This window comes from Dendrobates tinctorius, unplaced genomic scaffold (genome assembly GCF_039654945.1).
Source record: "Dendrobates tinctorius isolate UK_male_01 unplaced genomic scaffold, ASM3965494v1 ptg000129l, whole genome shotgun sequence".
In the NCBI taxonomy this organism is placed as follows: Eukaryota; Metazoa; Chordata; class Amphibia; order Anura; family Dendrobatidae; genus Dendrobates; species Dendrobates tinctorius.
In genome coordinates, this window is record NW_027361797.1 from 29,191,510 (window position 1) to 29,205,556 (window position 14,047).

The window sequence follows — 14,047 nt, forward strand, 5'->3', positions numbered from 1 at the left end:
CAGGTGCAGCTTTCTGAGCTCTGCTACATGATGCATCTGTAAACTCTGATTGTGTCACAAATGCTGCACCCAGTAAACTAAGTGATACATCGCTGGAATTAGGGTCTCTTTTCCTACATTATGCTGCTCTCCGATATGGTACCAGAAATCCGAAGACATGTTCCCTTTATGTTCAACAGGGAGTGAAAATCTACATTGTACCCAGCTTGTTGAGTATTTTGCTGCGGATCACTGGCAAATCTTCAGTTTAATCTGCAACTACTGAATTCCATTAAGGTTTTTGCAGATTAGCAGTAGAAATTTTCAGCAGCAAATTTGTAGTGTGTGAACACACCTATAGAGTCAAGAATCCACATGGGGACTTATGCTAGCAAAAATAAACCTGAAGGACAGTCTCCCTATTTCCAAAGCATCAGCCTGTCTCGCTCGGGCTTTGTAACAGTTCATGCACGAATGCAGATGCTATAATTGACTTCCGAAACACAGGAGGAAAACACTGAAGGAGAAGTCATGGAAGTGTTTCCCCAAGTATCTGCGCTAGGTATCAGGCGCAGCGATGCGTGTCGTACACTGCAGGCACAACACTGTCATCAGCGCAACATCAACGCCTTATTTCTGCTGAAAAACGAACGCACAGCTGAAATAAGCCTGCGGGAAATTCCTCTCGGAAAATGTGCTGCTCCAGTGCAAAATTAGGAAAAATTTAGTAACAAAATTGTTTTTTTAAGTGTTTATTGTACTGCTTAAAATGTTGATTTATATTCATTTAGTGGACAATTAAGACTAAGTGGTTAATAAATGAAAATGAGAAATTGCTAAAAACAGGATTTGATCACATTTTTTTGTTGCAATCAGAAGTCTCAGACCCTCTGACAGGTGTCAAAATAATAGACAGCTCATCTAAACCCACTGGACCCCATTACAAAGCCAGTACATCCAGCAAAGCTTTGTGGCTTCCATTATAAACAGGAGCCACAATGGAGACGTGATCAGAACTTAAAGAGAAACTGTCAGCAGGCTTTTGCTATGTAATCTGGGAACACCACAGCGTAGGAGTAGAGACCCTGATTCCTGTGATGTGTAACTTACTAGGCTGTGTGTTGCTGCTTTAATAAATTCAGTGTTTTAGCTTCATGAGATTATCACTACAGGACTAGGTGTCTCTTGCCTCCTAGTCCTTCTGCTCTAGGTAACCCTGCCCCCTCTGCACTGATTGGCAGCTTTTTGTCAAAGTACAGTGTACACAAAAAGCATCCAATCAGTGGTGTGGGTGGGGTTATACAGGGCTTAGTATTCTGAGCTCTGCTAGATCTGCTGCAGAAAAAACAATGACTGCAACAAAATGACAACATGCAGTCCTGCAAGTGACATATCGCTGGAATCAGGGTCTCTGCCCCTAAAACATACTGCATTAGATTACACAGCACAAACCTGCTGACAGGTTCCCTTTAAAAGGCTCGTCACAGGTTTGCAAGTAACCTATCCACCTATGGGTAATAACCTGCTAATCGTTAGGGGTCCCACTGCTGAGAATGTCACCGATCCCCGAGACAGTTTGAGTGAAGTGATTGGTACAATTGCATCCCGCAGCTCCTTTCATTCTCTATGGGAATACCAGATATAACCGACTGCTGTACAATGTGCCACAGACAATGAAAGGAGCCGTTTCACACACGTGTGGTTTTTGCTCCACTTCAGAACCCAGTTGTCAAGATTGGTGTTAATCCCAATGGTGGAAACCCCAAGCAATCAGCAAGTTATCCCCTATCCTGTGGATAGAGGAGATCCTGCCAAATCGGGCAACGCCTGGTGAACCTGACAGTGGATTCATCCTGCGGGATCAGAGATTGGTTCTGGTTTTGCAGCCAAGTATGAATCCCTCTGAAACAGCTAGGGGTCCCAGATTTTGAACCCCCACTTCACTTCCTTTTAGAGACTCTCCAATTGACAGGTTATTAAACATAAAAAAAAAAGTGGTTGTCATGGAAGATCCTGCAATTTGATATTAAAAAATGTCCTAATATAGGTTTATTACAGCCAGATCCCAAACTGCAGGAGCTTGGGAAGAACGCTAGAAATGACGAACACAAAGTCAATTATGTTGGGCAGTTCGCAATGAAGAATAATGAAGCATTTATTCCACTTCTCCTGTTATACTGAGCATTAAACAGCTAATAAGACGTTACGAGTATTGTGTAAGATGTTCTGGAGAAGACTTCCAGAGAAAGCGGGAGCGCTTCACTATTAGCGCCATCCTCAGTAAAACGCATTATAAACTCCGCACACAAGAAATTCTGAAGAAAGGCCGCTCTCGTCTCCAAAAAGAAAGATTCTGCACCCCTGTTAATTTGTATCGTAACTCAAAGGAGAGACAGTTGTAAAGGAGGGAACTAATAAGAAAACATGGAAATCTAAGCCCACCACTGCCGAGACCTCTGTTGTAGAGTTGGGCGAATTTGTTCAGATTCGGTTCCGAATACGATCGTCAGCGAGTATTGTATTTGCAATATTCGCTGAACGGCATTAGCGTCAATGACAGAAGAAGTTTGCAAATATATTAGGAACCGGTCATCAAACATATATTCGGCATGAACTGGGTACCAATATGGCAAATTCAGATTCGGCAACAGAATCCAAGCAAATTCACTCAACTCTAGTCTGTTTTAGTTAAAGGTGTTAGCCGGCCTCAAGCTGCAGACTTGTGAATCCTCACATCGCGTGTACTGCACACTGTCAGGATTGTCCGGTACCTGCACAGTGAATGCAAATTGCATACATGCAGTCACGAGCCGACTAGACATGCGCTGCCTCATTCAATGCAAGTGTATAGGAAGAGGCTGTAAACGTCTAGTTAGAATGTGGCCGGAAGTATGCAAATCACATACTTGTGTTCACATGACTGCCCGCTCAGGGAGCCAGAGAATCCTCAAAGTTTGCCATGCAGGCAATGTGAGTATTCCCAAGTCTGCAGTCACGTAGGGTAAGTGCAGACTTGCAGCTTAACATATTGGCCACTGTCCACTTATATATCAGTAGATGAGTACTGATATAAACGTACCCCAATGAGCCAAAGTTATACGGTATTATATGAACAATATTAACATCCTAGGGACTTTCCCTTAGCATCTCAGTAATGTCTCCAGCAGATAATCGGTGACTCGGGGGCGATAAAGACGTTAGCAGTCAATGTGTTAAGAACGCAGAACCTCTTTAAGGCTGTGTGCCCACGTAGCGATTTTTAAGCGTTTTTGCCGCGATTTTCGGCGTGAAAACGTTTAAAAATCGTGTACAGAACGCCCCCCATGCATTCCTATGGCATTCCGCACATGCTGTGCTAATGCTGCGCTTTTTTCCGCGGCGGAATCGCATCGCGGAAAAAATCGCAGCATGCTCATTCTTTTGTGCGGAATCGCAAAGAATTGCCGCGATTCCGCACCCATAGGAATGCATGAGAATCGCTTACTTCCCGCATGTGGCTATGCCCACCATGCGGGAAGTTAAGCGTCTCATGTGCGGTTGGTACCCACGGTGTGGAGGAGAGGAGACTGTCCTCCAGGCCCTGGGTACCATACCCCTGTAAAAAAAAGAATAAAAAATAAAAAAAAATCAGGGAATATTTACCTTCCGGTGTCCCGCGCTGCATTCCCAGCCTAAGCGTTCCCAGTAATGCCTTGCGGCAAGGCCCTGTAACGACGTAGTCTCGCGAGATCGCTATAGTAACGTGAGACCAACGTCATCACAGGTCTCGCAAGGCATTACTGGGAACGCTGTGGCCCGGGATGGCAGCGCAGGACGCCGGAAGGTAAATATACCCTGATTTTTTTATTTTTTTTAGCATTTTAACATCCTATCTTTTACTATTGATGCCGCATAGGTGGCCTCAATAGTAAAAACCTGGTCACACTTGTCAAACACTATGTTTGACGAGTGTGACCAACCTGTCAATCACTTTCCAAGCGATGCTTCAAATCGCTTGGAAAGTGCTTGAATATCGCACGCGAAAATCGCAGCAAAATCACGATCATAATCGCGGTAAAATCGCGCGGAAAAAAACGCGCGATTTCTGGGAAGGAGTCCGGTTTTTAGTGAGCGTTTTAAAATGCTACGTGGGCACATAGCCTAACACTTGTACTTGTATCAACAACAAATATGAAACATCCTTTGTTAGACTTCAAAATTCCGCTATTCTTCTTGGTAACAATACATTGACAAATGGGTGTCCCCATTCCCCTTGCCAATAAGGTGCGTTCTTACACATCATCTCCTGACAAGGAGAATAGTAACACCCAGTGGTCAGGCAGCCATACCTTTCCACAGTCAATACCAGAGCCTCATCTCTAATTATTACCAGTCATTGAATGGAGATTTCCCATGAACAAAATACATTTTAATCAACAGATATTGGAATAATAATAAGTTCCACAATAGGATGTGTTTAAAAGAAATGTTTCTGTGCTGGGATAATCTTATAAATGTGCCCCTGCTGTGTACTGTGTAATGGCCGTGTCTTACCATGCATAGCTGCTCTAGTACAGGTTGGCACAATGTGGGGGAATATTTAGCAGGCGCCATTTCATAAATCTTATAAATGCCCTATAAACACATACATCCTCAAAAGAATCAGGATTAATAAATAAGACATACCGGCTATCAGAATCTGAAGCAATCTCCTTACGGCCCCCAAATCGAATTTGGCACTGTAAAAAAAAAAAAAAAGAAAAAGAAAAAGACAGGAAAACAATTAATCAAATTACTAGTGGTAATCTGACAAGAAAAATGATGCATGTCACAAGCTTTTCCTATCAGTGTCTGATCTGTGGGGATTCAGCCACTGGAAGCTCTAGAAGAAAGGGGCTGCAGACAGTACCAGCTGAAATGTAAGACTAAAGGCCCCATTACACATAACAATGTCCCAGCGATCCCACCAACGATCAAACATGGATGGGATCGCTGGGACATAGTTATAAAGACTCACCAGCGATCAGGACCAGCGAACAAGCTGGTATCTAGGGTAAACAGCGGGCAGGTATCTAAGAGCCACACGGCTCTTAGTTACCCGCTGTTTACCCTAGATACTAGCATGCACGCTGGTATCCAAGATCCGCGCGGCTCTTAGTTACCCATTGTTTACCCTAGATACCAGCTCCCAGCGTCGCTGATCTCCCGCTGCCACACGCAGCGATGCGCGCTGCCCAGCGGGAGACCAACGATCAAAAAAATGGCCCAGGACACTCCTGCACGATCAGCGATACCCGGCGGGGGGGCCGGTCGCTGATGCCTGTCACACACAGTGATATCTCTGGCGGGATCGCTGTTGTGTCAGAAATCAGCAATCTCGCTAGTGAGATCGCTGTGTGTGACAGGGCCTTAAGACCATGATCACACTTTGCTTCACACCTTTTTCAGATACTGCTCATATTGGAAAGCAAATGCACTTGGTTTAAATTGTGAATAACATTAAGTTAAAAAAAAGATCAGATTTACTTTAAACATAAAAATATACTAAATTTACAAGTAATTAAAGTGACTGTCTGGAAAGGAGATGAAAAATCATACACAAGTCAATACCTATAAGGGATAATGACCTGCTGGTTGTTTTCCCAAAGATTCCTGCTAAGCAGCTTTTTCTAGCTTGGGACTAATAAGAGGGAGGTCTGTCCTGTGACTGCAGTCTATCTATAGCGCCTACGGAGAGCATGATGTAGTCTCAGACACGCCCACTGTGTCATCACTGGTCCAGCCCTCTGCAATTCTGTCTCCTCTGATTGGCTGCTGTGTAGAAATACAAACCCCTGAGAGGTTTACCTAGAGTTCAGTACTTGGACAGCTAGATTACCAGACCATCATTGAGAAGAAGATGGACATCGGGCAACAGACTGGAGCAAATGAGCCCAAGTAAAAGAGATCCTGAAAGTTCACTTTTTGGAGACATTGTACACTATATTATTAGTAAGATTACTATATACATTACAAGAATGCTGTAATGCTGCTGCAGCAAAGTATCGCGCAACCTTCACCAGGGGGTGCTGGGGAGGGAAGAAAGGTTGCACTCACAGCGTAAGGCCACCGTACGGCAGCACATGCGCCACTAGTGGGCATGAGAGGTCAGACAAGCCGGGTTAGGAACGGACAGGAAACGCAGTACCAGAGGAAACAGCAATAAACATGGTCAGATATAAGCCAGGGAAGTCGGAGCCAGTCAGCAGCAGAGATCCCAGAGACGTGAGACAGTAAAACAGGTCAGTGGACAAGCCGGGTCAGATACCAAGGTCACAGCATCGGGAGATAACACCAAGACAAGCGGGGTGGCAGGAATGGGAAAGCACGGGAACTGAGTAAACGGGCAGAGGACACATCAGGGTGTAACAGGGTCAGTCGCTCAAGCCAGGGGCAGGAACTATAGCTGACGCTGCCTGCATGCAGCCGCGGGCTGAAATAGCCAAACAGATCCTAAAATGAGGCAGAGAAAGTTAACCCCCCGCATAACCAGCCCGGGGAGAGAATAGCAAGAAACAAACCCCGGCCTGGATCATGGCAAACGCATCTTATATTGTACCTGTTTTACGGCGTCCAGAAGTCGCTCCATCAGAAACTGTCTTTTCAAGTCATTGTTCTGTATCCCTACAAGGAAGGAAATATTAAGATTACTCATGGAAACGTACAGTGATGTACTACGTAGAAAATACTGTACTCCCTTTGAGGGTACTTTCACATAGCGTTTGGGACACGCATCGGGGCTTCTGTCTGAAGCCCTGTAAACTGGGATTAGGACAGACCCCTCAACAGGGCCATTCGCTTTAATGAGGCAGGCAGAGTTACTTTGTACTCTGCTTGGCCTCTGTTTCGGCAGAGTCCACCTTTTTTGAGGTGGGCACAAAAGTGGGGTCGACTGCTCAGTGCTGATGAATATATACATAGCACTGGTGTGAGATAAAACACTTACTAAACCTAGGAACATGTTCTGTTTGTGTCTCTTTTTCACTTTTCTCCTCTGTCCTCCTCCCATCTCTGTAGACCTCAATAGGCAGTTGTAATCTGATCACTGATGGATTTCAGATTATTTTCAGAAGGGATGATGAATTTAGGAGGCAAGGTAAAAGAAGTGGCTCATAAGTGGAGAAAGAAGATTTCTCTTGTCAAGTACATTACAAAGTCTCTTATATTTCCTTTTACTATTGATTGATGCAAATTTTATTGAAACATGAGTTACCACTCCTCTTTAACTATTGCCACAATTTGTAACTGTAGTCAAAGAGGAATCTGACCTTTTTTTTTTTTTTTTAGGAATTATAAAAGGTTGCTCACAGATCGAAAGCTCAGTGACCTCACTACTGTCACATGATTTGTAGAATTATGTGTTACTCTTATATGTCTGATCTGGTTTGTAAATGAATCCACTGAATTGTAAAGTGCTGTGAACTATAAATAAGAATATTTTATTATATACAAAAAAATGTTATGGCTTTGCACAGGAAGCTTACTAGTCACTGCACCGCTGCAGCTAGTAATTGGCTGCAGCGGTCAAGAGACTTTGATGACTATAGAGCGGCCTGCACTGAATCCAGGTGGGTGCTGGCAGGTGAGAATTACTGTTATTTTTTATACATCCTACCCCCCTGGGAAAGCTTTGATTTTGCCCAGTTAAACCAATTTAACCCTTTTTTCCCCCCCCTGGGATAAATAATGACCATAAATCTCCAGGATATGAGCATTATCTAAGAAGTCTTTTACTAGCAATATTGTTCAGCTTGCTGAAAGGCCGTTATGTAAAGAGGCTAACACCTAATAATCACTTCTTATCCTCCTACGCAATTACTGAAACGGAACAATCCTTGGAACCTTTCTCAGGGTGTAGTTTTTAAGATGCGACTCCTAAATGGCCATCAGTAACCCACGTTTCCTAATTCTCAAGCCACATAAACTTCCACTTTTACATTTGGTGCAGTCTCAGTGTCGTAACTTCTCATATACATGAGAAAACAGTTTACGTGAAGGACGACCAACGCGACAATAAGGACCCATGATGCCTCCAATCCGTCTCCGAATCTGTCTTCCCTTTTCAGATCTATTGGTCATATTTAAAGGGCATCTAATAATAATGACCTATCCTCGAGACGGATCATCAATATTAGATCACTCTGGGTTTAACAATCGGCATCCCCATTGGTCAACGCCGGAGGTGGCGGGATGTAAACACTGAACGAAGGAGAACCTCACGCCTCCATCCACAGTGTCTTCAAGGGGGTCCTGCCAGCTGCAAAAATAATATTTAGCTGCAAATAGTGTTATTCTCTGCAGGTAAGTAGCATTTAAATTATATCTGAAAGAACAGCTAAAGGGAGAAACCAAAAGTTAGATTCTCCCTGCAGCTCTCTTCTTGTCATTGTCTCGGTGCAGGGAGCTATCACCACTAACTACACAACGAGCGTTCTTCTGGAACGGCCAGTGATCAGCTGCGATCTGTGGGGAAAACAAGCAAAAAGTTTTCAATATCCCTGCAGCACCACCAGAGGACAAAGGACGCATTACATGGAGCCCATTGGAGTCAATAGTAAGTCTATAGAATGTATAGATGTGTTAGGTTGTCAGGAATAAGAGCCGATCTGTATCTGCCCCTGAAATAGAAACCTCTCAGGATTTACTTAGAAAGTTGACAAGGCATGTTAAAGGGAATCTGTATGCTCATGTAGCTCTTTAAATCAGCGTTTGAATTGATATGCGAGACTGAAGAGCTATGGTAGATCTGAAGCCTCTGTCACTCCAGCTCTATTCCTCGCCCAAAATGAAAGAAACAAAAGCCTCACAAATCCAGATATTTGCATTGTGTATACTGTAAATCTTTTATAATTGTCCTTTAGTAACCGATGTTATGATCTATATACAGAGTTACGGATGTGGGATGCATGTGATGGTTATTCACAATGAACCATTTCCAAGAGAAGGAACACAATATCGGATATCAGCAATATTGGCATTGATAAAGTAGAAATGTTGTGTAATCACAATCAATAAATTGAATTTAGTCGCTATATAGGTACACAACTGGTAACATACATAAAATGACTGTTCAGACAAAGAATGGGCACTTGGTGCACTCTTTCCATGGTCATCAGATTTGTATACCTTGCCACCTACGGTACTTGATTGGCATCTCTGCCTTTCTCTTCTTTGATTGACAGCTCTGGCTTAGAAGGGCAGATAGATGGGAAACTGTACTAAACTGTGCGGCCATGTCAAGGGTGCGCCGAGTAGCTGTGCTTTGTTTGATCACTAGAATTAAGGTGCTGGTGGATAAATTAGGACAATCCTCCTCAATCAACGAAGCCACATAACCCAAAGGATAAAGACATGCAAAGGTTTAAGACGACGGAATCAGGAGTTCTGCCCAGCTCTGCTGAGTCATCATTACTGAATCTTCGCAACTGAGCGCCTAAAACAACAAAGACAAAAAGGCCAAGCCAATGGGTCAAAAAATGTTTTCCTATTCTACCTGATGTTAGTCTAAAGCTACACCAAGATGACATTGTCACTGAAAGTGTAAGGCTTACAATCGAGGCCATAAGTGCGGTTGGCTGCGGGGCTGTAACGCCATTCACCTGCAGATGCCAATTAATAATTCAATTATGAAATAAAATTATCTCCGTGTGGACAGAGTTTCAGCCGCCATTCATCTGGTTTCATCCTAAAGCCATTTTCACACCATGCATTAACAATGTGGCTTTTGCACCGATTTTCCTAAAAAAAATGTCAAAAATTGCCGTATTTTCACCGAGGGTTTGGAACAACGCGGCAAAAAATAAAACCGCACCACAAATGCATTGTACGAATAACGCAAGCGGCTATACGTTTTGTTTCTCTACTGATTGATTTTAACCAATTTTATTAAATACGAAGGGCAGCCCCAGATCACCGATAGGTCCTCTTTAAAGGGAATTTGTCAGCAGGTTATTGCTATGTAATATGAGAGCAGCATAAGGTAGAGGAAGAGAGCCTGATTCCATGGATGTGTCACTTGTTCAGCAGTGTGCTGTAGTTACAATATAATCGGTGTTTTAGTGGAGACTATCACTGTAGGACTAGGTGTCTCGTGCCAGGTAGTCCAGCTGATCTGTGTAACCCCCGCCCCATCACTGATTGTTTTCTGCCAATCAGGGGTGTGGGCGGGGTTATACAAAGCTCAGCAGTCATAGCACTACTTCATCTACAGTAGAGAAAATAGGGATTTTATCAAAACTGCACCAAGTAGTCCAGTAAGCGATACATCTCTGGGATCAGGGTCTCCTTCCCTATAACATACAGTTCTCAGATTTCATAGCAAAAGCCTGCTGACAGATTCCCTTTAAATACCGAAAGAGCTCTCAGATCATACGGCAAATGTATCCAAATGCCCACTTTCACCAGAGGGCAAAAGAGTGTACTTCTGACCTCCGTTGTGCTGGTATACTTCAGTATATATTAGTAGGTGAAAAACAGCAGTCTGCGCTATACTGACAAAACACCAGGCCTAAAGGCAGGAGACCGAGAGATGTCTAATTAGAAGACCTCATGAACAGCGAACACTATGCTGCATAACACCCGCCGATGCATTACACACAAGCCGCTTGCTCTAGCAATACATTCACCAACAATCCTTTTAAACAAAATAAAACAAAGCTGGACTTCTGCATTTGTCCATGAACTTCTGAACCTCAGCCGGACTCGGCGTCCCGTGTCATTTACAGATTTCATCTAAGCTTTTGTTATAGTTGTGCTCAACCTAGCAGAGCTAAGAATAGGAAGCACAGTCAGTTTTAATGCAGAAACACACCACTGTAAGGAACAAAGGGACACATTGTCCCTATTATTAAGCTGGGAAAAAACGTTTCTAGGCATTGGGTGGTGTTTTATAATGCAGAACGAAAAGGGCCCCATCAGGAACCTGTCATTAGATTCATTCCTCCTAATCTACAAACAGCAAGAATTAGAGCCAGTAGATAGACAGGTCTCGCTCACATAGGGAGAGACCTGACTACTCTGATGTGGTCCCTGGCCGTCTCTTCCCTACTATCCTCCAGCTGATTGGACAGGTCTCGCTGACATAGGGAGAGACCTGACTACTCTGATGTGGTCCCTGGCCGTCTCTTCCCGGCTCCAGATGATTGGACAGGTCTCGTTCACATAGGGAGAGACCTGACTACTCTGATGTGGTCCCTGGCCGTCTCTTCCCTACTATCCTCCAGCTGATTGGACAGGTCTCGCTGACATAGGGAGAGACCTGACTACTCAGATGTGGTCCCTGGCCGTCTCTTCCCGGCTCCAGATGATTGGACAGGTCTCGATCACATAGGGAGAGACCTGACTACTCTGATGTGGTCCCTGGCCGTCTCTTCCCTACTATCCTCCAGCTGATTGGACAGGTCTTGCTCACATAGGGAGAGACTCAACTACTCTGATGTGGTCCCTGGCCGTCTCTTCCCTGCTCCAGCTGATTGAACAGGTCTCACTCACATAGGGAGAGACTCAACTACTCTGATGTGGTCCCTTGCCGTCTCTTCCCTGATCTGCTCCAGATGATTGGACAGGTCTCACTCACATAGGGAGAGACTCGACTACTCTGATGTGGTCCCTTGCCGTCTCTTCCCTGATCTGCTCTAGTTGATTGGACAGGTCTCGCTCACATAGGGAGAGACCCGACTACTCTAATGTGGTCCCTTGCCGTCTCTTCCCTGATCTGCTCTAGTTGATTGGACAAGTCTCGCTCACATAGGGAGAGACCGGACTACTCTGGAGCCATCTCTTCCCGGCTCCAGATGATTGGACAGGTCTCGCTCACATAGGGAGAGACTCGACTACTCTGATGTGGTCCCTGGCCGTCTCTTCCCGGCTCCAGATGATTGGACAGGTCTCGCTCACATAGGGAGAGACCCGACTACTCTGGAGCCGTCTCTTCCCGGCTCCAGATGATTGGACAGGTCTCGCTCACATAGGGAGAGACTCGACTACTCTGATGTGGTCCCTGGCCGTCTCTTCCCGGCTCCAGATGATTGGACAGGTCTCGCTCACATAGGGAGAGACTCGACTACTCTGATGTGGTCCCTTGCCGTCTCTTCCCTGATCTGCTCTAGTTGATTGGACAGGTCTCGCTCACAAAGGGAGAGACCCGACTACTCTGGAGCCGTCTCTTCCCGGCTCCAGATGATTGGACAGGTCTCGCTCACATAGGGAGAGACCAGACTACTCTGATGTGGTCCCTGGCCGTCTCTTCCCTGATCTGCTCTAGTTGATTGGACAGGTCTCGCTCACAAAGGGAGAGACCCGACTACTCTGATGTGGTCCCTGGCCGTCTCTTCCCGGCTCCAGATGATTGGACAGGTCTCGCTCACATAGGGAGAGACCTGACTACTCTGATGTGGTCCCTGGCCGTCTCTTTCCTGATCTGCTCCAGATGATTGGACAGGTCTCGCTCACACAGGGAGAGACTCGACTACTCTGATGTGGTCCATATAATAAAGTATCTAAGGCTCAGCTTACAAAGTATATAAAACAATGATTTTGTTCATTGTGTGTATCCTATAAAGAGTAAAACATTACAGTGACACATCCGACACTACAAATATCCTGCTAGTAAATGCTAAATATTACGGCACACGCTAGAGGGGGTTTTATTAGTGACATTTTAGCTGTCGGGTTAATTATCACAGGCTGGCTAGTAAATTAGATTTCTATTATGTAGAGCAGACTATAAAGATTTTACCATGTTAGCGCTCAGTGCTCTATGAGAACAGTCCAGTAATATGTACGGTGACAACCGCTGAGAGCTCTTACTGACACGCTGGCACACCGACACCGCTAACCAGAGGATTGGTAATCCATGATTCCTGGCTGATACGGTGTGCAGGCGCTAATATCATTTCATGCGTCTGCCGCATACGCTGCTCTTTCACACAAATGCATTTACAAGGGTTCTCTGGGACATACATATTAACAACCTAACTTTAGGATATTGGTGGGGGTCCGACAACAATCACATGGCTTTTTTCTGGTTTGGTGCAATCTCTTTAATGGGTTTGGCCCACGAACAACGTTTTTCACCTTTAGGCTATGTGCCCACGTAGCGTTTTTTAAACGCTCAGGAAACGGGTTCTCCTTCCCAGAAAACGCACATTTTTTTCCGCGTGTTTTTGATGCGTTTTTTTCCGCGCGTCTTTTGGACTATTGGAAATAGCCAAAAACCCGGACCTAAGCGGAAATTAATGAACATGCTGCGTTTTTTACCGCTAAGCTTTTCCTTAGCAGTAAAAAACGTATCCATTGGCACAAAAAGGCCAAAATACATTTAAATGAATGGGATGCTTCTTTTAAGCGTTTTTGATGCGGTTTGACCCCGAAAAACGCATCAAAAACGCTTAAAAAAACGCTATGTGGGCACACAGCCTTACTTCTCCAGGAATTAACAATTTTGGGGCAACTAGTTTGAATAGTTTGGAAGTTTGTATTGTTCCACTTTGTAAATGTATGATTAAAATTGACAAATGGGTGTTACCATTTCCACTATTCCCTACACAGATTGGCAAGGTCAGCTCTGATAGGACAGTGACACAGTTTCCCTCATCCAGGTGTGGGGTTCAAGTCTGCAGTCACTCACAATGTAAGCTGTAGGGAGTCCCCAATTCTGGCCCCTAGAGCGGGTGGTCATGTGACTCCAAATGTGCGATCTGCATACTTTCAGCCACATTCCGACTAGACGTGTCCAGCCTTGCTCAATATATTTGTACTTACCAAGGCCGATTATGTCTAGTCAGCACATTACTCTACGTATGCACATCGCATACTTGAAATCATGCGCTCCGTTCGCTCAAAGCGCCGAAGAATCCTGACAGTGCGCACACTGCGCGATGTGAGGATTTACAACTCTGCAGCCACATAGACTGCAGACTTGAACCCCAAGGTCTGACAACCTCTTCAAAGGAAACATGCCATCAGGGTCAATCGGCGCATGTGTCGCCACTGGTGCCATTTTGCTGAAGACTGCCAGATCAATGTGCGCATGCGCTGGTGCCATATTACT

General features: G+C 44.8%; 1 protein-coding gene across 4 annotated transcripts in view; it reads right to left on the reverse strand.

Annotated features, from left to right (window-relative positions):
- Nucleotides 1–14,047, reverse strand: part of SNX29 (sorting nexin 29) — a 520,598-nt gene that overhangs the window by 494,351 nt on the left and 12,200 nt on the right. For all 4 annotated transcript variants that reach the window (XR_012219883.1, XM_073542894.1, XM_073542895.1 and 1 more), the window contains exons 2-3: nt 6,557–6,621; nt 4,645–4,697 (exon numbers count right to left, since the gene is read on the reverse strand). Coding sequence is in view for 3 of the 4 variants with exons in the window: in XM_073542894.1 (XP_073398995.1) it covers nt 4,645–4,697; nt 6,557–6,621 (118 nt within the window). In the remaining variant the exon portion in view is untranslated. The remainder of the gene's footprint in view (nt 1–4,644; nt 4,698–6,556; nt 6,622–14,047) is intronic.